The 27,614-nt window shown below is 37.8% G+C and overlaps 1 protein-coding gene across 4 annotated transcripts in view; it reads left to right on the forward strand.

Annotated features, from left to right (window-relative positions):
- The first annotated feature begins 22,461 nt into the window (after nucleotides 1-22,461).
- The window catches only part of LOC119722835 (phospholipase A2 AP-PLA2-I-like), a 15,529-nt gene continuing 10,376 nt past the window's right edge, over nucleotides 22,462-27,614 (forward strand). The window contains exons 1-4 of one of the 4 annotated variants that reach the window (XM_038193197.1): nucleotides 22,462-22,700; nucleotides 22,870-23,088; nucleotides 23,720-23,853; nucleotides 24,457-24,797. In XM_038193197.1, coding sequence (XP_038049125.1) covers nucleotides 22,687-22,700; nucleotides 22,870-23,088; nucleotides 23,720-23,853; nucleotides 24,457-24,581 — 492 coding nt within the window. In that variant the 5' untranslated portion in view covers nucleotides 22,462-22,686 and the 3' untranslated portion in view covers nucleotides 24,582-24,797. The other 3 variants (XM_038193198.1, XM_038193195.1, XM_038193196.1) reach the window with 3 other exon arrangements.

The raw sequence follows: 27,614 nt of genomic DNA on the forward strand, positions 1-27,614 counted from the left end.
CAACAATCAACATCAACAATCAACATCAACAGCAACACCTACATCAACAATCAACATCAACAATGAACATCAACATTAACATCAACATTAACAATCAACAATCAACATCAACAATCAACATCAACAATTAACATCAACAATCTGACATTCGACATCAATAACCAACATCAGTCAACATCAACAATCACCATCAACAATCAACAATTAACGTCAACAATCATTAACAAAAACATCAACATCAACAATCAACAATCAACATCAACAATCAACATCAACAATTAACATCAACAATCTGACATTCGACATCAATAACCAACATCAGTAATCAACATCAACAATCACCATCAACAATCAACAATTAACGTCAACAATCATTAACAAAAACATCAACATCAACAATCAACAATCAACATCAACAATCATCAACAATCTACATCAATAATTGTTAATCAATATCAACAATCAATTATCAACAAACAACAATCGACATCAATATGAACAACTACCATCAACTATAATCAACAATCAACATCAACAATCAACAATCAACATCAACATCAACAACCAACAACAATAATCAACAACGCGAAAAGCAAAACCTCTAGCCCAACACCGTGTGTTTGTCCTCAAACTCTAGTGTATTTTTGTGTTTGTTGACTATTCTCCTTTGTAAAAATTTGCAAATTCTTCTCCGGAACTGTTTGTCAAAATGAAAACATATATGAACTTCAATTGTCAATAGATGAATGCACAAGCCACTGAAGATGTGCTTTTTTGCAATTACGTCATCATGACGTCATCATTGGTCACGTGACGTCACTTCCAAAAATAATAAATTTAATCTTTGAAATTCAATATAAAATCAACCGTGAGAGACCGAAATTTGAATTTTGCAGGAATCTACATGATAGTACACTATCTTCAATTTATCTTGTGCGTGTAAAATCACGTGACCCTTCCTTCCGGTCGAAACCGGAAAAGCCTAATAATTTGAAAGTGGAAAAAGATATGAACTTGCTTTTAACGATGTAAGTATGTGGGTGGGTTGAACTTTTCAAAAAAATGATCGTACCGCTAGAGACCATATAAACGACGTTGGAGTCAGAATAAATAAATGTAACAAAAAGAGGGCGCTCTTTCACCAAACCGACTTTTTGGGGGGAAAAAACGGTTATTTCCATAATGCATTGCGAAATATAGGCATTGCGAAACAGGAAATAACTTGCATTACTTTTGTGGACTTAACAACTCTCTTGAAAATTGTAATTAAAAGTTACAATATTGAAGGTGCAGTTCGGTCGGCAAGACAGAAGTTCGGAGGACTGTTTTTCAGCAAATTATAGTGAGTATAGAAGCTGACATATAATTTTTTCGCTACACAATTTTCGTTTACTTTTAGTCATGTTTGCGCACGTTTAGATTTTGAATGATGACAAATATAGTATAGGCCTACACGTTGCATCGTGGCTGTGTATAACAAACCAGGCAATTTGTGCACAAACCTATGGGACTGTGCACCAGTTGAAACTTTTATACGATTCCTCCTCATTGCATAACGAATTTGAGCGATCGTATTTTCTGCATGTTCGTACATTATTGCATGTGTATAACTTAACACTAAACATAGTTGTTAGTGTTACGCCCCAACTTAATTGACCATGCTCCCAGCTTTGGCTGGGATCGTCCGAACCGTGTGTTTCAGTTCAGTTGAGACACTTTTGATAGGATGAAACATGCAAAACTGTAGTTAGGCCAGCTTGACGCTCTATGATAGCTGACAAAATTCTCCAAACATTTCACGAGGCAAATGCAAGGTTCTCAGTACTTCATCATTCAAGTTAAAGTCTCAATTCAATTTTTAAATGTAACTTTTCTTCAAAATTTTGCACCTGAAAAGCAACATTATTAGATTTGAATCCTAAGACTAGACTGGTACATGTCCAACTGCCTGATGGAGAAAATATGCCACAGAGATTAGGAACTACATGTTTCTTTTGACACAGTTGATTGATGCAGTATTAAAACATGGCTGAAGAAAGCAGATGCTACAAATCTAGAACACATAAAGCAGATGATCCTTTTTTCTCGGAAAGTGTGCTTCATTTATTCAACCTTTTATTTTTCAAACTAACAACAAAACACAATATATTCTCATGCCAGATTAAATTCACAACGTTAACTACAACTTCATGAACAATTTGTGCGTTCTTGATGCAGTAATTAGTGTTACATTAGCTGCTGAATGGAAAACCTCACTTTTTGCGCTATTTTGCAATGCTCTTTATGTTGACGTAGGAATGTGACATTCATTGTACACACATGGAGTTAAAACTCGCAATTTTATTTTATAATCTGAGAGATCATTCGTGTAGGCACACCAAATTTGTGTAGACGTTTCAGTCGAACACTAATTAGTCGCTACTATTAGCCCATTATATAACCTTGTTTTCACTGCACTATATAATGTGTTTTTCTCGGCTGTGTGTGCCAATGCACCTTTAAAAGCACGTGTACTACACAGATCAGAAACTCATGATTTTATTTCTTTTAAGGAATTAACTACCATCTGCAAGACAATAATTACCATCATTTGTAGGATTTATTCTTTCCTTTTCCTTTGAGTATCCGAATCTAAACTTGGAGTGATTTTCAAACAACGGTGTCTCGTCCCCTTCATGCATTCAGAAGCCACAATTAATGACTAAAACGCCTTCCCCCATCCGATTTCTGGCTCCGCCCCGGCTGTAGCACATTGTAACTAAAAAGTAATTACCAACGTCATTGCAATGTATCAAAATGTATTTTATTTTACAAAATGGCTTTCATGCAGTGAATGGAACGGCCGCAGGTATCACAGGTACTGTGTATACACACCGTACTTAAACATCCGCCATTGAACTCCATGTATTTACATGTATAACCCTGCTACACACTCCTGGCCTCTTTGTAGCAGACACGTCGTTCGCCAAACTTGTTTTTGCTTTGCTAAAATTCAACACTCGACACCAGCTTTAGGCGCATTATGCTTGTGCAGCAACCTATGGCAAGCTTGTGATGTTGATCTTTTCTTTTCATTTGCATAATAGTGAGGTACCTTAGTGAAAAAATCGTGACACAGTGGACAAAAGCACCATTTTTTCACCAAAGCATCTCCATGGTATACCTTTTCGAAAAAAAGACGGACGCAAAAAATTGGATGATGGGAAAGGCATGTATGACGTCATTATGACGCCATCAGCTAATTATTACATGGAAAAATATAAATTGATAATAATCTTCAGAACTACAAGCATTACAACAACAAATGTGGTATCAAATTAAAGGGGACAGCAAGCTCTTCATTTGAGTAGTATGTCATGGGGATGGAATATAGTTAAGGGTGATTTTGTGGGTCAAACAGACACCTTTTTTGGGTCAAAAGACATGTTTTTAGGCTAAAATCATGGATTTTGGGTAGTCACATTGACACCTTGTTTTAACATGCAAACAGTATGTGGTATTGTGAGATGTTGTTTTTAAGTTCGAGAGAAAAGTTCAAATTCTATGCCAAAAGAGTTTTTGTAATTGATTATTAGTATCATAAATATGTTTAAACTTGTTCCAAAGATAAGCGGAAAAGTGAGGCATCTTATAGCGAGCTACATTAGTAACAAAAATGCTATTAGGATCGTTACATGGTATTTAGAAGCACCATTTTTTTCACCAAAGCTTTGCCAATGTGTTACGATCAAAAATAGGGTAGGATGCAAAAAATCGGATGACAGGAAGGGTACTTTATGACGTAATAATGACGTCACAATATACTACCGAGCTCGTACAGTAATTAATTGTAGAAAATAAGGTCGTGAAGCGTTGTGATGAGATTCCAAGTAATTAATTTGACATTTTGAGGGTCAGGGAATTGAAGAGTGATATAATTAGTGACATTTAAGTAACAATAAGCTGATTTGCTGTTACAGTGACGTCACTATTTTCAAATTTTCTTGAAAAATCTAAGCATTTTTGATTATGGACAAAAGTGCTACAATGACGGTATTTGTCACGCAGAAAATAAATTGTGTGAAATTGTGCGGCTCCCTGAATTTGGTCTTTACCACATCCATTTGTTTTGATCATTTACTACAGCTGGAAGACGTAACATTCTTATATGTGTTGTATATTACGGGTAATGAGGTATGGGTAAGGAGCCAGACAGAAAGGAACGTGGTAACCTGAAATAGATTAACAGAGTGGCCGGAAATGGTGATGGTATGTCCTTTAACAATGTATTACAAACGGGGGCCGCCCGATAGTCCGAAGGTCCAATAGTCCGAAGGTTCTTTAGTCCGAAGGTTCGATAGTTCAAATGCACAAAATTTCCATAAGAGGGGGTTCGTTGGTCCGAAAATGAAATAAGGTTCGTTAATTCGAACATTTGATGCAAAAGTCCGAAGGTTCATTAATCCGAAGGTTCATTAGTCTGAAGGTTTATTTCTCCGAAGGTTCGATAGTCCCAATCGGTGATGTAGTGCCTTGATGCTGGGCCTTGGCCTTAAGGCTGCCTTAAGGCTGGACTTTAGGGCCTTGGCCTTGGCCTCGAGGCTTGAGGGCAAAAGCCTTGGCCTTGGCCTTGGCCTTGTCTACTGCGAAGGTGAAAAGTGGAAGCCAAGCATAGCCACAAGGTATGCATGGTACCATTAAAGATAACTTTGTTTTATGGGGTTTTGGAAAGAATGCATGCGACATGTTAAATGCCGTCATGTAGCATGGACAGGGTAACCAATAACACACATCAATCTGCATGGAATTGAAAACTTGCGGTACTTTATTTAAAAGGAAAAGAGGACCTAATTTTAGCATAGTTAATGCTTTGCGAGTTGCTATCGATTTGTTGCTTCTACAATGTACATGATATTTTTCATATGTGAAGCTTGCTGACTGAAAAATGCACCTACTTCAACAGTTACGAGTTTCAAATTTGCTAATATAATGAACCTTGCTTTTCAGTGTGGAACAGACCTTGCCAGCTTTACCCAGAGGAGGGACGAGGAATGCAGCAAGACGGGAGTAACTCTCAAGACATACCATGGACCATTTCTTCAGTTCTTTAATGAGGTGACAGTGGCAAAGCTGTTTCGAGATGACCGTTTATGGTATTAAAGTTTTAAAATAACATATTTAAGGTTTTCTGAAAATTTGGGAAGTTCATTTTTCACAATAAACTGATACAAAATAATGTATTTTGTGAAAAGTGACGCAATAACATTTGGAAAGAAACTTAACCTTTTTCAACAGCTTGTGCTCATCTAGTAAATAATTATCTAAAGTTGCTTCCTTTCAAGATGAATCAGAACAATTTATACCAAGTTTTGAAAAATCTACTTTCAAGATTAGGTAATTGTTAATAAGATTTATAATGAATTACAAGACAATTCAGCAAGTCTATCTGTAAAATTGGCAATTTGAAGAAATCAAATGCTGAACTTAAAGTACAAATCTTGAATATCATCCAACTTCTATTGGGGAGAACCTCAAGATGGGTTCAAACTCAAAGTTAAAATTGACTAAATCTGAGGGAGAGGGTGACGATATTACGGAAACTAAAATATAACATCCACTTATAAAGCAATGATGTCATTTGATGCAGGCCAGGTCGGTTGTTTTTGTTTGTCTTTTGTTTACAACACAGCGCCAATTCAATCTGCAACAGCAGCGATGCTCCAGATGCTTGCATCTGTTTAAAATTCAAAATTGTAATGTTTTTTTTATATCAAATTTCCACTCTAAGTCAGAGAGCAATGATATTTCATCTTTAAGAATCAATTCAACTCTTAAACTCTCAACTTTATTATAATTTCAAAATGTGAATTCATGCGCTGTGTCCATTGTAAATGTACGTACTGATATTCTTTGAAATAAAACCTACATGCAGAGGATGAACCCCAGCAATTATGTTGGTCTATTAAATCTTTTTGTTCTGTAAACTAATTAAACCACTTGGCAACTTTAACCAATAAGATTGGTCTCTCCAAACAATGTAATTGGTCAAACATAACCAATAATATTGGTCATTCCAACCAATGTTCTTGGTCAAATTTAACCAATAATATTGGTCATTCCAACCAATACAATTGGTTATCTTTAACTAATAAGATTGGTCATTCCAACCAATATAATTGGTTATCTTTAACCAATATATTGGTTGTTTTGACTAATATGTGATGGTTAGTACTCTAACCCATGTCGGTTGGTTGAAAAATTAACCAATCAAGACTGGTTATGGATTGGATGAAAAGGTCACCAATCTTGATTGGTTAAAAAACAACCAAGACATGTTGGTTAGTATTCTGACTAATATAGATAGGTTGAAAAGCAAACCATTTCAGATGGGTTATTTTAACCAATAGATTGGTTGGACACAAATCTACCAACCACATTGGTTGAATTTGACCAATATATTGGTTATTTCAACCAATCTGTTTTTAGAGTGTAGACAAATGGATTACAAGATACGAGAACTGTTCGATTGCCTCATTGATGTTCTCCGAAGTCACCGTGTTAAAATTAGAAAAAGTTTTAACTATAGAAGGTTGTGAATCTTTTCTTTCAAAACTGAGGGAGGAATTATTGCAGTCATATTTATTTTATCGTCAATGTAAAATTGTGTCATATTTCATTTTGTTCCCGGGTATTTGTTGTTGTTTCTTTAGTGTGTGTATTTAATGTGAGTGTAGACCTATGTATGTCAACTAGGTTGTTTGTTTTTATGGTTTGCATTTTTCTCTCTGGGGAATGGGATTGCTTTTGTTTCTCGGTTTTGTTTTGTTTTGTTTGTAACAATCTTTTTAGCCCGTTTGTCATTTATTCCCGTTATTGAGTCTGGTTGTTTGTTTTGTTTGTTGGGGTGTTGGGGTGTTTGTTTGTTTGTTTGTTTGTTTGTTGGGGGTGTTGGGGTGTTTGTATGTTTGTTTGTGGGGTGTTTGTTTGTTGGGTTGTAAGAGTATTTACTTATTAGTTCGTTTTTATATTTTTGTATCTGTCTGGTTTGTCTAATGTTTCACCCTATGATTTTTTTGCTGAGTCTTGTCTCATCTCCCCGTCTTGTCTTGTCTCGATATGTCTCGTCATGTCTCGTTTCGTGTGGTTTCGTATGATTTGTACAATTTACTTTTCAATAGTACTTTAATTTTTATGAATGGAATTATAAATCTCTTTTATTGGCAGGGGTTTAGATAATCGTCTGATGACAATTGTTTTTTTTTACTTTTACATATCCGTGGCAGCCTGTCCAACTTTTAGCTTTTATTTTATGTTTTAAGATTTAAAATAAAATAATTGAATCAAATAAATCAAATAAAGTTTCTTCAAGTCTTTATTACGCTGGAGATTTCCCGATCGCAATACATAATGAGAGGCAGCCCGAATAGTCACGACCTTATCCGGCCAAATTATGATTAAGTTTATCTGTAATAATAAAGAATTTTGGCCCCTGCACTTGAGGGTCTGTATTTGTAGAAGTGAAGGGTCCATGTCCCTGAATTTGGATTTCTGAACAAAACATTTGAATGGAATCTATATTGATATGGAGTGGAAGGAATCTGTTTGTTTTTTGTTTTTTTCAAAATGGCGACGGGGTGATCATCGTTGGAGGGAAAAATCACCCAAAAGTCATAGGCCAACCCCCCCCCCCAAAAAAAAGATTTCCAAAAAGGTAAAGAGGATTAATTCAGCTTTCATTTGATGTATGTTTTGATCACCTGTGAGGGCTCAGAGTATGTTCCCCGATTTGTTTAAATTGGGGTATTTATCTGCACCCTTAAACGGAGTGCTGTAAATTCAGGGATCCACACAGTCGTGTTTGTGTACCATACTTTCCCACACATAATCTTTTCATCTGGAAGGCTCATGTCACAGGAATGTCCCATTAAATTGTTTAGAATTATGTTGAAAATAACATCTTCATGGATTCCCAGCACAAGTCCTCACAATAAGCCCAGTGTTAACAATATTTCTCGTTGTGGGTCTGAAAATGAAAATTGTCGGTTTGTGTATTATGAATATGATCAAGTGAAATTATTTATGCAGTATTTTGCCCATTTCCCTCAAAATTGCAAATTGTAATATTGTACATTTTTATCAATTTGCTAGAATATGTGATACCTCATCAACAAGTATCTTTTAACGAAATTCAATCAGAATATTTATCAATTTTATAAAAAAAATTAGTTGTTTTGTTACTTGGTGGTGTCCCTGCCACACTGTACGATGGTGTAACCGTGCGTTATGCAAGTGGATTGTTTACTTTCGTTTTGACGGGGACTTTACTGAATAGAGTCTGGTGACTGTACATAGAAATTTCTTTGAATAAAAGTCGAATCGTTCATTCATGTGCACTTGTTATGCAAAGCAGGCGCAGTGGTTCAAGGATATCTATTTCGACTTGCAGAAAGTGTGCAAGAACGCGACTTGAATGCTTTTATGTGTTCACAATACAACGACGCTGTTTAGTTATTTCACTGTGTGACACAGTGAGAAATTTTGGAAACATTGAATGGCGTCAGCGATACTTGCTGGGGAGCTCTTGCGTACGACTTGTCTCCATGACTTGTCTCCATGACAATTGTGTGTACGGTAACCCGACGTACCCAGATTTTTAAAGACGAAATTGCCGACCTCAAACTTGTTAGTGCCATATTTGGCAACTATATGTGCGTTATTAGTTTAATTAAACAAATGGACAGGTTTATTGAACATAGTGTCATTGAAGGTACCTAAAAGTAAACAGAACAGCATAGAAGACCGACAGACGAACATAAAATGTTACAAAATAAACATATTTGTCTGGATAATTTTTTAGGGCGTTACCGGCAAGTTAACACAAACTTGGTGTCAAATAGATCATGGGAGTTACTTTTCTTTGACTTTTCATACAAGTTTACATAAACTTTAACTGTATGACCTGCAGTGGCGTAGCCAGGGGGGGGGGGGGGGGGGGGGGGGGGGGGGGGGGGCATGAAACCTTGTGGCCTCCCCCCAGTCGCCCCCCCCCCCCCACTGAGATTTTGAGTTTCTAAAAAAATTATAATTGATCTACATGACGCCCCCCCCCCATGAAATGTTCCATCCCCCCCAGCGCCCAGAAAAACTACACCAGAAAAACTACGTTGTCCACAAAAAGGTTTAGATTGTAACGCCGGCGAAGTATATGCTCAATTCCTGGCTAATGTTGAAGGGTTTAGGGCAATAAATGCATTGCCAGTTGATGTAGAATACGGAGCCGAAGGGACAGTAGAAACTTTTGTGGAAAATAATGCCTCGTGGCATTATTCCTGAGGTAATCATTTATGAGATAATCATGACGTAAGACATTGCATTTTAACGAATCATTGATCACAACAGGGGATAGGAGCGAGGGTCAAATGTACATGTACATACATGTTTAATTTATTACATTAAATTAGGAAACATGGATTTCTCCATTGTTTACTTTTTCGAAAAAGTAAACAATGGAGAATTGTATCACTAAGGTACCTCACTTTTCCGCTTGTCTTTGGAACACTAAACATTTAAGATACTAATAATCAATTACAAAAACTCTTTAAGCATAGAATTTGAGCCTTTCTCTCTGACTTAAAAACAACATCTCACAATACCACATACTGTTTGCATGTCAAAACAAGGTGTCAAAGTGACTACCCAAAATCCATGATTTTAGCCTAAAAACATTCCATCCCCATGACATACCACTCAAATGAAAGAGCTTGATGTCCCCTTTAATTTGATACCACATTTGTTGTTGTAATGCTTGTAGTTCTGAAGATTACTATCAATTTATATTTTTTCATGTAATAATTAGCTGATGACGTCATAATGACGTCATACATGCCCTTCCCATCATTCAATTTTTTGCGTCCGTCTTTTTTTCGAAAAGGTATACCATGGAGATGCTTTGGTGAAAAAATGGTGCTTTTGTCCACTGTGTAACGATCCTTAGCATTTTTGTTACTAATGTACCTCACTATAATAAGTGCGTTGGAATTTCATAAAGGTGCGTTATCAAAGCCTCAAATTCAAGGCAACAGGCAGAGCTCTAGTTCATAGCTATACAGCAGTGGCTTGCAAGGACCCGTTTAAACCCTATGGACCAATATTTTGTGTTTTTCTTGATCAATTTCGTTACTTCCCAGTCATAAAGTCTGAATCAAAGTCTGAGTATACCGAGTGCAAGTCTGTGTGCACTATATCTGAGTCTCAGTCTGAGTAGGAGGTTGAGTTTTGATGGAGAGAAAAATATAAATAGATGTCATGTGATTTGGCTTGTATTATGAACTCATGTACAGACCCGAATGTTGTATCCTGATGTTATCATCTCAAAATCCATTAATTTACATCGTTAGCCCAAGAGAAAATGTTGCAGCCTTTTTTGACTAAATGTTCCATACAATTTGGGAAATCGGTTATATTTTGGTATGTCAATAGTAAACCAGGCAATTTGTGCACAAACCTTTGGGACTGTGAACAAGTTAAACTTTTCATGTGATTCCTCCTCATTGCATAAAGAATTGATCGAGCGATTATCTTGTCTTCATGTTCGTAGATTATTGCATGTGTATAAATAGCCGTTAATGTTACGCCCAAACTTGACCATGCATGCTCCCAACATTGTCTGGGACCGTCCAAACCATGTGTTCCAGTCCAGTTGAGACACTTGTTGGGCCCATATGGCCGTGAGTGCCGAAAACATAAAAAACTAAAGTTAGCCCAGCTTGACTCACTCTTAATAGCTGACAAAATTCTCCAAACATTTTACGAGGCAAATGCAAGGTCCTCAGTGTTTCACCATTCAAGTTTGAGGTCTCAATTTAATGTATTAAATGACACTTTTCTTCAAAAGTTTGCACCTGAAAAGCAAAATGATTAGATTTGAAACCTAAGACTAGACTGGTACACGTCCTACTGTTTGAAAAGACTGACCCCATCAGTGGTCTGGTGGCATGACTGATTGAGGAAATGTGCCACAGAGATTAGGAACTACACGTTCATGTTTATTTTGACACAGTTTATTGATGCCAAATTAAAACCTGTCCGAAGTAAGAAGAATTGACAAATCTAGAACATTTACGGCAAAAGACGATCTTTTATTTTCTCTCGGAAAGTATGCTTCATTTATTTAACCGTATTTTTCAAGTTTAACAACAGAACACAATACTTTTTCCATGCCAGATTAAAACTCACAACGGTAGCCACAGCTTTATAAACAATTATTGTGTTGTTGATGCAGTAATTAGTGCTACCATAGAAAGAATTCCATACAAGGCCACCACAAATCTGGTAAAGACACACTATTTTAGGAGTGCAAAAATTCTTTAATAATACTATAACCTTTTCTCTCATGGCCCATAGACTTTGTGCAGGAGGTCTGAGTGCCGGCCTTGTATGGAATTCTTTCCGCTACCATAAGCTGCTGAATGGAAATCCTCACTTTTCGCACTATTTTGCAACACATTTAGAGATATTGACATGGGAATGTGACATTCAGTGTACACACACATGGAGTCAAAACTCACAAGTTTAGTGCACTCTTTCAAAAAATGTAGACGCCACAATTAATGACTAAAACGTCTGCCCTAACCCGATTTGTGGCTCCGCCCCTGCTGTAGCACATTGTAACTAAAAAGTAATTAACAGCGTCATTGCAATGTATCAAAATGTATTTTATTTTACAAAATGGCGTCCATGCAGTGAATGGAACGGACGCAGGTATCACAGGTACTGTGTATACCACCGTACTTAAACATCCGCCATTGAACTCCATGTATGTACATGTTTAACCCTGCTACCCACTCCTAGTGCCTTTGTTGCAGACACGTCGTTCGCCAAACTTGTTTTGCTTTGCTACAATACAATATCCGACACCGGCTATAGGCGCATGCTTGTGCAGCAACCTATGGCAAGCTTGTGACGTTGATCTTTTCTTAAGGCAATTTGCATAATAACTGCGTTTGTATTCCATAAAGGTGCTTTATCAAAGCCCCAAACCGAAGGCCACAGGCAGAGTTCTAGTTCATAGCTATACAGCAGGTGGCTTGCAAGGATCCCATTTAAACCGTATGAACCAATATTTCCTTCTGTTTTCTTGATTAATTAAAATCAACTTCGTTGAGTCCCAGTCCTAATGTCTTTGTCGAAGTCCAAGTATACCAAGGACGAGTCTGTGTGTCCTATATCCGAGTCTCAATCTAAATAGGAGGTTGAATTTTGATTGAGAAAAAAAAGTATATTGATGTGATGTGATTTGCCATGCGCATGCCTGTATCGAGACCTTATATACAGACCCGAATGTTGTATCCAGAATCCAGATGCTATCATCTCAGACTCCATTGACTAATATCGAGAGCCCCATGGAAAATGTTGGAGCCATGTTTATCGAGAAATTGCTCCATTTAGTGGGAAATCTTTTTTCTTCTTTTTTAGGTGTTGGGCCTTGAGCCCAACACCTATTGTTATTGTAAGAATTTACTATTTTTGTTCTCCTCAGCAAATTCTCAGCAAATTCTTCTCCAGAACTGTTTTTCAAAATGAAAACATATATGCACTTCAATTGTCAATACATGAATTCACAACCAACTGAAGATGTGCTTTTTTGCAATTACGTCATCAGGACGTCATCATGGGTCACGTGACGTCACTTCAAAAATTAATAAATTTAATCTCTGAAATTCAATATAAAATCAACCGTGAGAGACCGGAACTTGAATTTTTCGGGAATTGACATGATAATATATGATCTTCATTTTATCTTGTGCGCGTCAAATCACGTGACCCTTCCTTCCGGTCGAAACCGGAAGTGCCTTATAATTTAAAAGTGGAAAAAGATGTGAACTTGCTTTCAACGATGTTAGTCTGTGGGTGGGTTGACCTTTCAAAGAATATGATCGGTGACGCCATGAAGTTTTCGAGCGCCCTCTAGCGGCAGGTTAAAAAACGTCAAAAACGCATTTTCACCTGATGTATGTGGATAGGTTTGCGGTAATCGCTTCAAAATTAATGTACATGATGACCTTAATGCAGACAAGACCTATGCGCGAAAAATTGATTACGTCATCGGATCCGAAGTTACAATAAAAAGACCTTGAAACCTTAAATAATTGCTAAAAAAATCAACTGTGATAGATATAACCAAGATTTGGCTATATATAGCACAGTTGAAATAGCTCTTGAACTTTCTGGTAATAACGTCACAATGACGTGATCAAGTATCATATTACAAGCAATCAAAGATTTCTAGATTTAATCTTTGAAAATCAATATAAAATCAACTGCTACAGATTTAATTGTGTTTTTTTTATGGCAATCGATACAATATTGCAGGGTCTTCATTTTTGGTATTAAGTGCAAAATCACTTGACCCTTCCTTCCAGTCGAAACCGGAAGTGCCTTATTATTTGAAATTGGCAGAAGATGCGAACTTGCTTTCAACGATGTGAGTGTCTGCCTATAGGCAGTACTGTAAAAAAAAAAGTGACGTCATCAAATGTTAGAGCACCCTCTGGCGGCATGTTGAAAAATCAAACATGGATTTAAACATGCATATACATGTATTGAGTTGATGTGTGTGGCATGACGTGAACACTCCTCCGAGTAAGACCAACCCGAACAACTATGTAAGCAACTTGGGTAGGGAGACATCATTTGGGGGAGCCTGCCCTAGGGGATTAAGATATTTATAAGCACTTATTCTATAATTGGTTCCTAAAAGGAGCGAAGGTCACTCTGCCTGAGAGATTTCAAGCATAATATTTGGTTGCTAAATTTAATCTGTCGGCCAACAAATTGCATTATCATAATGACGTACCTAAAATGTTAACTTGTTTTATATGTTGAAATGTGAAAAATCGTGAATAAATGGCTGAGAACGATCTGTTACTGTTATGCTAGCATAAAACCGCAATTCACCAGATAGTATAGTTCCAGAAATCAGTGTGGCTAACAGGTGATATTTCATTTAACCACAAGTCATTATCTCACTGGGACTGTGGAGCAGGGAGGGGAGTTTGGTTTACTTAAGGGCTCCCCAGGGGCTTTCAACAGTGTGACACTAGCCACTTTCTTAAGAGAGCCGGTTTCGTCATGTAAGGTTTGCGGTAATCCATGGCCCAACACCGTGTGGTTGTTCCTACAACCTCTAGTGTATTTTTGTGTTTGTTGACTATTCTCCTTTGCAAAAAATTGCAAATTCTTCTCCGGAACTGTTTGTCAAAATGAAAACGTATATGAACTTCAATTGTCAATAGATAAATGCACAAGACACTGAAGATGTGCTTTTTTGCAATAACGTTATCATGACGTCATCATGGGTCACGTGACGTCACTTCGAAAAATAATAAATTCAATCTTTGAAATTCCATATAAAATCAACCGTCAGAGACCGAAACTTGAATTTTGCGGGAATCTACATGATAATACATGATCTTCAATTTATCTTGTGCGTGCAAAATAACGTGACCCTTCCTTCCGGTCGAAACCGGAAGTGCCTAATAATTTGAAAGTGGAAAAAGATATGAACTTGCCTTTAGCGATGTAAGTCTGTGGGTGGGTTGATCTTTTCAAAAAACTTATCGGTGACGTCATGAAGAGTTAGAGCGCCCTCTAGCGGCAGGTTAAAAAATGTCCAAAACGCATTTTCCGTTGAAGTCTGTGGCGAATTTTGCGATAATCGCTTTAAAATTATTATACATGATGACCTTTATGCAGACAAGGCCCGTGCGCGAAAAAAATTGATTGCGTCATCAGACCGGAAGTTACAAAGAAAAAAACTATTTTCCTTTGAAAAGTGCTAAAAAATCAACCGTCAAAGATATAATCAATTTTTGTGCTTTAATAATAGGTCTAAAACTTCCCAAAGATTCTTTTCAATACATTGACTAAATAATGCCCTGCAGCCCCCTTGAAATTTGGAGTTGAACACGCCTATGTCTTGAAACGCTCATTTCATGCCACGTACATTGTGTTTACAGCAGATTACGTACAAAAGGGAAATCCCCGTGCTAGCTTCGTGAGTGTCTGGTTTTACGACTGTTGTATGTTAACTATTGAGCTACATGTAACGGCTGTTTGATGAACCGATTTATTTTAAGTGTTTACCAGTGTTTTGTACACGTTTATTATGACAAGTTCTTAACGAAGCACATTTTTGAATTCGGATGACGTCATATGATACTCAAAAATTGGGCTGGCAAAAGCGCCCAATTGGGCGCTTTTTTTAAATTGGGCGCTAAAAACATGCGCATTGGGGTGAAGAGAGTATCGCGAGCAATATTTTGTATTGCGCTAATGGTGTGCAACCTTTACTTTTAGAAATATGAGCTATTTAATGGGTTTTTGTAACAATTGTACCTGATCAATTTACAGTACAGCAGCATGTGCGCGTGCAGATCCTCACCTGACTCTTTTAAACTATCCTCTGTATAATAACTACAAGCGCTATTTTTAAGCCCTCAATTGAACCTCAACCCTCAACATCAACTTCAACAATCAACAATCAACATTAACATCAACAATCAACATCAACAATCATCAATCAACAATCAACATCGATATCAACATCAGCATTCAACAATTAACATCAACATGAACATCAACCATCAACATCAACAATCAACTTTCGACAATCAACTTTCGACAATCAACAATCAACATCAGCAATCAACTATCAACAATTTACATCAACAATCATGACAATCAACAATCAACAGTCAACATCAACAATCAACAATCAACAACCAACAACCAACATCAACATCAACAATCAAAATCAACATCAACAATCAACATCGACATCAACATTAACAAATATCGACAATCAACATCAATAATCGTTATCCAACAACACCAATCAACTATCAACTATCAACAATCAACAATCGACATCAACATAAACAACCACCGTCAAATTCAATCAACAATCAACATCAACATCAACTATCAACAATCAACATCAACATAAACAACCAACAATCAACAATCAACAATCAACATTAATAATCAAAAACAACAATCAACAGTCAACAATGCGAAAAAGCCAAACCTCTAGCCCAACACCGTGTGTTTGTCCTCAAACTCTAGTGTATTTTTGTGTTTGTTGACTATTCTCCTTTGTAAAAATTTGCAAATTCTTCTCCGGAACTGTTTGTCAAAATGAAAACATATATGAACTTCAATTGTCAATAGATGAATGCACAAGCCACTGAAGATGTGCTTTTTTGCAATTACGTCATCATGACGTCATCATTGGTCACGTGACGTCACTTCCAAAAATAATAAATTTAATCTTTGAAATTCAATATAAAATCAACCGTGAGAGACCGAAATTTGAATTTTGCGGGAATCTACATGATAATACACTATCTTCAATTTATCTTGTGCGTGTAAAATCACGTGACCCTTCCTTCCGGTCGAAACCGGAAGTGCCTAATAATTTGAAAGTGGAAAAAGATATGAACTTGCTTTTAACGATGTAAGTATGTGGGTGGGTTGAACTTTTCAAAAAAATGATCGTACCGCTAGAGACCATATAAACGACGTTGGAGTCAGAATAAATAAATGTAACAAAAAGAGGGCGCTCTTTCACCAAACCGACTTTTTGGGGGGAAAAAACGGTTATTTCCATAATGCATTGCGAAATATAGGCATTGCGAAACAGGAAATAACTTGCATTACTTTTGTGGACTTAACAACTCTCTTGAAAATTGTAATTAAAAGTTACAATATTGAAGGTGCAGTTCGGTCGGCAAGACAGAAGTTCGGAGGACTGTTTTTCAGCAAATTATAGTGAGTATAGAAGCTGACATATAATTTTTTCGCTACACAATTTTCGTTTACTTTTAGTCATGTTTGCGCACGTTTAGATTTTGAATGATGACAAATATAGTATAGGCCTACACGTTGCATCGTGGCTGTGTATAACAAACCAGGCAATTTGTGCACAAACCTATGGGACTGTGCACCAGTTGAAACTTTTATACGATTCCTCTCATTGCATAACGAATTTGAGCGATCGTCTTTTCTGCATGATCGTACATTATTGCATGTGTATAACTTAACACTAAACATAGTTGTTAGTGTTACGCCCCAACTTAATTGACCATGCTCCCAGCTTTGGCTGGGATCGTCCGAACCGTGTGTTTCAGTTCAGTTGAGACACTTTTGATAGGATGAAACATGCAAAACTGTAGTTAGGCCAGCTTGACGCTCTATGATAGCTGACAAAATTCTCCAAACATTTCACGAGGCAAATGCAAGGTTCTCAGTACTTCATCATTCAAGTTAAAGTCTCAATTCAATTTTTAAATGTAACTTTTCTTCAAAATTTTGCACCTGAAAAGCAACATTATTAGATTTGAATCCTAAGACTAGACTGGTACATGTCCAACTGCCTGATGGAGAAAATATGCCACAGAGATTAGGAACTACATGTTTCTTTTGACACAGTTGATTGATGCAGTATTAAAACATGGCTGAAGCAAGCAGATGCTACAAAACTAGAACACATAAAGCAGATGATCCTTTTTTCTCGGAAAGTGTGCTTCATTTATTAACCTTTTATTTTTCAAACTAACAACAAAACACAATATATTCTCATGCCAGATTAAATTCACAACGTTAACTACAACTTCATGAACAATTTGTGCGTTCTTGATGCAGTAATTAGTGTTACATTAGCTGCTGAATGGAAAACCTCACTTTTTGCGCTATTTTGCAATGCTCTTTATGTTGACGTAGGAATGTGACATTCATTGTACACACATGGAGTAAAAACTCGCAATTTTATTTCATAATCTGAGAGATCATTCGTGTAGGCACACCAAATTTTTGTAGACGTTTCAGTCGAACACTAATTAGTCGCTATTATTAGCCCATTATATAACCTTGTTTTCACTGCACTATATAATGTGTTTTTCTCGGCTGTGTGTGCCAATGCACCTTTAAAAGCACGTGTACTACACAGATCAGAAACTCATGATTTTATTTCTTTTAAGGAATTAACTACCATCTGCAAGACAATAATTACCATCATTTGTAGGATTTATTCTTTCCTTTTCCTTTGAGTATCCGAATCTAAACTTGGAGTGATTTTCAAACAACGGTGTCTCGTCCCCTTCATGCATTCAGAAGCCACAATTAATGACTAAAACGCCTTCCCCCATCCGATTTCTGGCTCCGCCCCGGCTGTAGCACATTGTAACTAAAAAGTAATTACCAACGTCATTGCAATGTATCAAAATGTATTTTATTTTACAAAATGACTTTCATGCAGTGAATGGAACGGCCGCAGGTATCACAGGTACTGTGTATACACACCGTACTTAAACATCCGCCATTGAACTCCATGTATTTACATGTATAACCCTGCTACACACTCCTAGCCTCTTTGTAGCAGACACGTCGTTCGCCAAACTTGTTTTTGCTTTGCTAAAATTCAACACTCGACACCAGCTTTAGGCGCATTATGCTTGTGCAGCAACCTATGGCAAGCTTGTGATGTTGATCTTTTCTTATGGTCATTTGCATAATAAGTGCGTTGGAATTTCATAACGGTGCGTTATCAAAGCCTCAAATTCAAGGCAACAGGCAGAGCTCTAGTTCATAGCTATACAGCAGTGGCTTGCAAGGACCTGTTTAAACCCTATGGACCAATATTTTGTGTTTTTCTTGATCAATTTCGTTACTTCCCTGTCATAAAGTCTGAATCAAAGTCTGAGTATACCAAGTGCAAGTCTGTGTGCCCTATATCTGAGTCTCAGTCTGAGTAGGAGGTTGAGTTTTGATGGAGAGAAAAATATAAATAGATGTCATGTGATTTGGCTTGTATTATGAACTCATGTACAGACCCGAATGTGGTATCCTGATGTTATCATCTCAAAATCCATTAATTTACATCGTTAGCCCAAGAGAAAATGTTGCAGCCTTTTTTGACTAAATGTTCCATACAATTTGGGAAATCGGTTATATTTTGGTATGTCAATAGTAAACCAGGCAATTTGTGCACAAACCTTTGGGACTGTGAAAAAGTTAAACTTTTCATGTGATTCCTCCTCATTGCATAAAGAATTGATCGAGCGATCATCTTGTCTTCATGTTCGTAGATTATTGCATGTGTATAAATAGCCGTTAATGTTACGCCCAAACTTGACCATGCATGCTCCCAACATTGTCTGGGACCGTCCAAACCATGTGTTCCAGTCCAGTTGAGACACTTGTTGGGCCCATATGGCCGTGAGTGCCGAAAACATAAAAAACTAAAGTTAGCCCAGCTTGACTCACTCTTAATAGCTGACAAAATTCTCCAAACATTTTACGAGGCAAATGCAAGGTCCTCAGTGTTTCACCATTCAAGTTTGAGGTCTCAATTTAATGTATTAAATGACACTTTTCTTCAAAAGTTTGCACCTGAAAAGCAAAATGATTAGATTTGAAACCTAAGACTAGACTGGTACACGTCCTACTGTTTGAAAAGACTGACCCCATCAGTGGTCTGGTGGCATGACTGATGGAGGAAATGTGCCACAGAGATTAGGAACTACACGTTCATGTTTATTTTGACACAGTTTATTGATGCCAAATTAAAACCTGTCCGAAGTAAGAAGAATTGACAAATCTAGAACATTTACGGCAAAAGACGATCTTTTATTTTCTCTCGGAAAGTATGCTTCATTTATTTAACCGTATTTTTCAAGTTTAACAACAGAACACAATACTTTTTCCATGCCAGATTAAAACTCACAACGGTAGCCACAGCTTTATAAACAATTATTGTGTTGTTGATGCAGTAATTAGTGCTACCATAGAAAGAATTCCATACAAGGCCACCACAAATCTGGTAAAGACACACTATTTTAGGAGTGCAAAAATTCTTTAATAATACTATAACCTTTTCTCTCATGGCCCATAGACTTTGTGCAGGAGGTCTGAATGCCGGCCTTGTATGGAATTCTTTCCGCTACCATAAGCTGCTGAATGGAAATCCTCACTTTTCGCACTATTTTGCAACACATTTAGAGATATTGACATGGGAATGTGACATTCAGTGTACACACACATGGAGTCAAAACTCACAAGTTTAGTGCACTCTTTCAAAAAATGTAGACGCCACAATTAATGACTAAAACGTCTGCCCTAACCCGATTTCTGGCTCCGCCCCTGCTGTAGCACATTGTAACTAAAAAGTAATTAACAGCGTCATTGCAATGTATCAAAATGTATTTTATTTTACAAAATGGCGTCCATGCAGTGAATGGAACGGACGCAGGTATCACAGGTTCTGTGTATACCACCGTACTTAAACATCCGCCATTGAACTCCATGTATGTACATGTTTAACCCTGCTACCCACTCCTAGTGCCTTTGTTGCAGACACGTCGTTCGCCAAACTTGTTTTGCTTTGCTAAAATACAATATCCGACACCGGCTATAGGCGCATGCTTGTGCAGCAACCTATGGCAAGCTTGTGACGTTGATCTTTTCTTAAGGCAATTTGCATAATAACATAATAACATAATACATTTGCATAAATACGTTTGTATTCCATAAAGGTGCTTTATCAAAGCCCCAAACCGAAGGCCACAGGCAGAGTTCTAGTTCATAGCTTTACAGCAGGTGGCTTGCAAGGATCCCATTTAAACCGTATGAACCAATATTTCCTTCTGTTTTCTTGATTAATTAAAATCAACTTCGTTGAGTCCCAGTCCTAATGTCTTTGTCGAAGTCCAAGCATACCAAGGACGAGTCTGTGTGTCCTATATCCGAGTCTCAATCTAAATAGGAGGTTGAATTTTGATTGAGAAAAAAAAAGTATATTGATGTGATGTGATTTGCCATGCGCATGCCTGTATCGAGACGTTATATACAGACCCGAATGTTGTATCCAGAATCCAGATGCTATCATCTCAGACTCCATTGACTAATATCGAGAGCCCCATGGAAAATGTTGGAGCCATGTTTATCGAGAAATTGCTCCATTTAGTGGGAAATCTTTTTTCTTCTTTTTTAGGTGTTGGGCCTTGAGCCCAACACCTATTGTTATTGTAAGAATTTACTATTTTTGTTCTCCTCAGCAAATTCTCAGCAAATTCTTCTCCAGAACTGTTTTTCAAAATGAAAACATATATGCACTTCAATTGTCAATACATGAATTCACAACCCACTGAAGATGTGTTTTTTTGCAATTACGTCATCAGGACGTCATCATGGGTCACGTGACGTCACTTCAAAAATTAATAAATTTAATCTCTGAAATTCAATATAAAATCAACCGTGAGAGACCGGAACTTGAATTTTTCGGGAATTGACATGATAATATATGATCTTCATTTTATCTTGTGCGCGTCAAATCACGTGACCCTTCCTTCCGGTCGAAACCGGAAGTGCCTTATAATTTAAAAGTGGAAAAAGATGTGAACTTGCTTTCAACGATGTTAGTCTGTGGGTGGGTTGACCTTTCAAAAAATATGATCGGTGACGCCATGAAGTTTTCGAGCGCCCTCTAGCGGCAGGTTAAAAAACGTCAAAAACGCATTTTCACCTGATTTATGTGGATAGGTTTGCGGTAATCGCTTCAAAATTAATGTACATGATGACCTTAATGCAGACAAGACCTATGCGCGAAAAATTGATTACGTCATCGGATCCGAAGTTACAATAAAAAGACCTTGAAACCTTAAATAATTGCTAAAAAAATCAACTGTGATAGATATAACCAAGATTTGGCTATATATAGCACAGTTGAAATAGCTCTTGAACTTTCTGGTAATAACGTCACAATGACGTGATCAAGTATCATATTACAAGCAATCAAAGATTTCTAGATTTAATCTTTGAAAATCAATATAAAATCAACTGCTACAGATTTAATTGTGTTTTTTTTTTATGGCAATCGATACAATATTGCAGGGTCTTCATTTTTGGTATTAAGTGCAAAATCACTTGACCCTTCCTTCCGGTCGAAACCGGAAGTGCCTTATTATTTGAAATTGGCAGAAGATGCGAACTTGCTTTCAACGATGTGAGTGTCTGCCTATAGGCAGTACTGTAAAAAAAAAAGTGACGTCATCAAATGTTAGAGCACCCTCTGGCGGCATGTTGAAAAATCAAACATGGATTTAAACATGCATATACATGTATTGAGTTGATGTGTTTGGCATGACGTGAACACTCCTCCGAGTAAGACCAACCCGAACAACTATGTAAGCAACTTGGGTAGGGAGACATCATTTGGGGGAGCCTGCCCTAGGGGATTAAGATATTTATAAGCACTTATTCTATAATTGGTTCCTAAAAGGAGCGAAGGTCACTCTGCCTGAGAGATTTCAAGCATAATATTTGGTTGCTAAATTTAATCTGTCGGCCAACAAATTGCATTATCATAATGACGTACCTAAAATGTTAACTTGTTTTATATGTTGAAATGTGAAAAATCGTGAATAAATGGCTGAGAACGATCTGTTACTGTTATGCTAGCATAAAACCGCAATTCACCAGATAGTATAGTTCCAGAAATCAGTGTGGCTAACAGGTGATATTTCATTTAACCACAAGTCATTATCTCGCCGGGACTGTGGAGCAGGGAGGGGAGTTTGGTTTACTTAAGGGCTCCCCAGGGGCTTTCAACAGTGTGAAACTAGCCACTTTCTTAAGAGAGCCGGTTTCGTCATGCAAGGTTTGCGGTAATCCATGGCCCAACACCGTGTGGTTGTTCCTACAACCTCTAGTTTGTTTTTGGTTTTTTTGTTTTCCAAGTGATGCAAAAAGGGGAGGTACGAAGGTTTTTTTGTATTTCTCACGACCTCTGCTTTATAGCAAACGATCATTTAGATATTTTGGCTTTTTCATCAGATCAGTTGCAATGAAGGCTTTTACATGTCTTGCGCTTCTGTTGTGCGTGGGCTGCGTCTTCGCCACTGAAGGTGAGTTATACACTTACAACTTGATCCAGTTCGGCCGGTTCGTTTGGTGTTTGGGGGATCTGGGCATTTTCGAAGCGACGGCGGACAACGGCTATGGCTGTTACTGCGGTCTTGGAGGCCAAAGCACACCGCTGGATGACACTGACAGGTCAGTCGCCAAAAATTATCACTTCCACATTAGTCTAACAATTACATTTCTCCGTCCCAACAAACTTAACGGATTCCAAGTCACAGTTTTAAATCAGACTATCCATTACAGACCGGCTCGCTAATAAATTCAACTTTATATGCGTGCATGCGTAAATGCAGGGGTGAGGAAAAAACATTAAGTATGCGCATAACTTGGATTATATAACGAACTGGTCTATTATTGAACACTTTTGTTTAATAAAGAAAGCCCTCAGTGCTATTTCGATTGCAAACGACAAAGCGCCAATACATGGGGACAATGTAAATTGTCCTGATGATAGGCTCTGTTAGCAGTCTTATATGCAAGATAGTTTACCAAGGTACAGCACTGCTACGGACACGCAATATGATTCAGGATTCCGCAATGTATTTAGAGTATACAGATCACAGGTATGTGTATCGCAACGCTTGTCCACATTACTGAAGACACAACGGTCAAAACGCAGTCTTGTTGTGCATGATTAATCGCCAAATCTGCTCGCATAATAATAGACCCTTGCAGTGCAAGGGGATGGTATTCCATATTCCATAGACTAAATTTAGGGTATACGATGTCTCGAAGTTCAAGTTGCAATGTGTTTCTTCGTCAGATGCTGTGTAGAACACGATAACTGTTACAAAAGAGCTGTAACGAAAGACATCTGCAGGGTCTGGGATACCTATGCAGTTTGGTACAAATTTGAGGAAAACACTGACGCGTCTGGAAAGTGCTCAATCAAATGCAGTAAGTCATCCCCCCGTAGAATATTTCGTCGCTCCCAGAGAGCCAACCTAGGTGCCCGTGTACATGTTTCACTAACTGACTATCACTCGTGCTAAGATTGATTGTTGACTGGTAAAAAAAGTCGAGCAGTGCTATCGTATAGGACGTATTCTTGATATCACAACTTTGTAACATTGTTGTGCAAATATCAACGAGCTCACAAGCCTATTAAGAAAAGAATTTTGAAGAAATGATGTTGTGTTCGTGAGATATGGTGATAATATTCAAAACTTCAAAAATCTATATAAAATCACACGATGACGTTACTGTATCTTCATGTTAATTTTCGTCTTTAACACCCCCCGTCTATTTACGTAGAAAAGTTGCAACGTAATCGCACTTGTGATTCTCTAGGTATACGACTGTAAACATTGCACCTTTCAGATGACGTCACATGACCAATGATGACAGCACTTGTCACTTACTGCACACATTAACAACAGTGGCGGTTCTACGGGGAGGCTAGGGGGGCTTTTTTTCTGGACAATCGAGTCTACCCTGAATATGTGGTCAGAAGAAGATCATCATGTTTATTTTCGTTTCTCTTTCCCCCTTTTTTGACAGAGGCAGAGGATGAGTATTCTTCGTTGATCACTAAAGCCAAATGTCGAGCCTTCATGTGTGAATGTGACCGTCAAGGGGCGCAGTGTTTCGCGGACAAGCGGCCCACGTTCAACAATAGCTGCTAAATGCATACGTCACAAAATCCTGAGGATGTGCTAAAACATATCCATTTTAATCATTATTCGATTGATCTGACATTATTATCAAGAAAACTTGTTGCTTTATTAAGCGATTTCGCAGCATAACCTATCGACCTAGTCTGAATGTTAATTTATAAACGATTTAAAAAAAAAAAGTTTTCAGAAGTTTGATTAAGCAATAAAACTTCATACACACAATTGTAGAAGATACTGACGACGGCGGCTTATGCTACAATAAGATTTTGTCACAAACTCACACGGCGGGTGATGACTTCGTTTAATCTGTAACAATAAATATGTAAAACATACGAACATTACGATAAGTTCTAATTAAAGGGAAAATACAACATTTGCAAACATCAAAAAATAAAACTACCAAATCATTTTGAAATACCTTGCTGGACTGTTAGTGAATGACAGTGTAAAGCATCATGTAAAATCATGGCACCTGGTATACTGTCATTTTCAAGAAAAGTGGTATTTTTGTATCAATTTCCAACGCTGATCGGCCGATCAGCGTTGGAAAAAACTGGCTTTTTTTCAAATACTGGCCCCAATTGACCATCGCACTTGTTTGCAATCGATTACAAACCTATGAACGGGTACGAGCCAGCTAGGCTGGTTCCCTGACCTTACAATACCCCAATGTATGTAAACTGCTCTGTTTCTTCTTATATGGAGTCAGGGAACCAGACTACAGGAAAATGATTGTTTTTCTTGGTATTTATAGCATTTTCGAACCCAAAACCTCAAAAAAGTCAGTGTAACTATATTTGCTATATATTTCCAACCCCCAATTCCTTCCATTTCTGAAAATTACAGCAAAAGCAAATGATGTATATTCCCTTTAAGCTACAATATTTATATAATATTTTGGTCATAAACATCCATGCACGTTTGTAAATGAACAAATCAATAAATAGAATTTCAATTAACTTACGACTTTGTTGACATTTGTTGCACACTTCTATTTGATCGATGCTTATTTTCACAAACATGTTAAAACAATGAAGAAACCATATAGATATAGAATAAAAAAACTTAGATAACCGACATACAGATCCTTGTCAATTGATTGGTGGAACTCACATCACGTAACATTCGTTATTGCTCCCATTCACGTCGCGGCTCAAAGTACTATCCGCCCATGGGGAATGGGAAATACTATTCAACAGTTAGGATCATGACGCAGTATTTGTGTGCAAATGAATGAAGAATGCTCCATGGATCACCGAGGGAGGCTAGTTTTACTTCACCCCGAGATAAAGCATTCAATATTTGTTTTATTACACTTCACCCACAGATTCTGCTTGGTTTTAAGATTTTAAATTATTTAAATCTGAACACAGTTGAAATAGACTTCAATTTCAATACAAAATTGGTGGAAAATGTATTTCTCTCTTCCAAACTACCCTTCACGAAATGTTTGAACCCAACTCTGTGGCGGGCTCTCTTTGGAACAAAACGCGCTACGCACAACGCGCAACGTTTACACCAGCATGCATTTGCACACAAATACCTCGCCGTGGAAATAGTACTTTGGTTGCTAAAGGTATAGTACTTTGGTTGCTATGGGCATAGTACTTTTGGCCGTGTACTAAAAGATAACAAAAAATAGAAAGTATCATGTGACTTGCTCTCGGCCAATCAAGACACAGAATCTGTGGGTAAGGTGTTATAAATTATTCTATATCTAGTCTATGGAAGAAACTGTTATGAATCGAACAATAACGCTGCGCACACGCGCAAAGGCGCGCGCTGACAAACATTTTTGACATTTACAACAATAATATTCTCGGATGGTAAAAAAACCATTATTTTCGAAGCTTTCTTATGATTCTCTTGAGCATAGTTTGTCATGGTGCTACTAAATTGTCTTGACTAATGATGCACAGTCAGCCATTTTGTTTGTAATTGCAACAAGCCGAATAATATAGCATGCGCATAGACGCAAACCCGCACTGTGCAGACTAGTGCCTTAAAATGTTGATTTGTATCGGTAACTTTCAACGCCGCGCGTAGCCTGAGCCTCAGACCGGCCACGCCATGGTGAGCGATGAGGATGAACCGTGCACGCAGCCGCCGACGGGCGAGCATTTCGCTGCGAACACAGCGACTTCGGCAAGCTCACAAAATGCTTGACGGTGTTGAACTTGTGTGCATAAGTATTACACCTTCGGGTTCCATGGTGTGCCGGAACCCAGCTGCGGCTATCCAAAGATTGTCGATGTGGCGACGTCTATCCATGGAGGAAGGAACACAAAGTTTGTGTTCCTTCCTCCATGGTCTATTCAACCAACTCGGACCCAACTATGACCATGATCAATTCGGACCCAACTTCGAGTAGAAATAAATTGCTTTGCAAATTGCTGAAACATCGACGTGATGAGATTGAGAAATAAGCTCTTGGCTGGTGTTTCAGTGCTTAGACATATGTATTCTTCGATTGGGAATTAATTTTACAAATAGCTTATACATGTACACGCTTAAAAACGCTATAGCTTCCCAATACATGTAGCTTACGCTACGTGGACTCCTTATTTTCAATACACCCACTGAAAAAGCCTCAAACCACAAGGGCCCGCCCCATATATGCACACACCACATGTACTGCCCGAATCGCCAAGACTGGATTTCGGTTCGACTCGTCGATAGCGCCCTCTACCGTTGATATCGTTTGGCTGTGCTAGTTCGCTCGTACCCCGCCCTGCAAACAGGGCGCTGGGAAGGGCTGATGAGCTTCACAGAATCTTGTGAAGGAAGTGGGGATGGCATTCTTGGTAACTTATCATGACCTTTATAAAGATATCCAGCTGCAGCTATGCGGTTACCTAATGCGGCGCAAATGCTATCCGAAAACATTCTCAACGAAAAAAGAAGAAGACAATTCTGAATTAGAATAAAAGAGTAGTGACTCGGTCTTAACAGCCGTTGAAATCCTTCCAGGGTCGTGATCGTACGTGATGACTTGCAGGTCGCAGGTCACGCACTAATCAGAGCTGAAATTCATCAGTCCTT

Source organism: Patiria miniata, unplaced genomic scaffold (assembly GCF_015706575.1).
Source record: "Patiria miniata isolate m_02_andy unplaced genomic scaffold, ASM1570657v1 HiC_scaffold_16, whole genome shotgun sequence".
NCBI classification, from domain to species: domain Eukaryota; kingdom Metazoa; phylum Echinodermata; class Asteroidea; order Valvatida; family Asterinidae; genus Patiria; species Patiria miniata.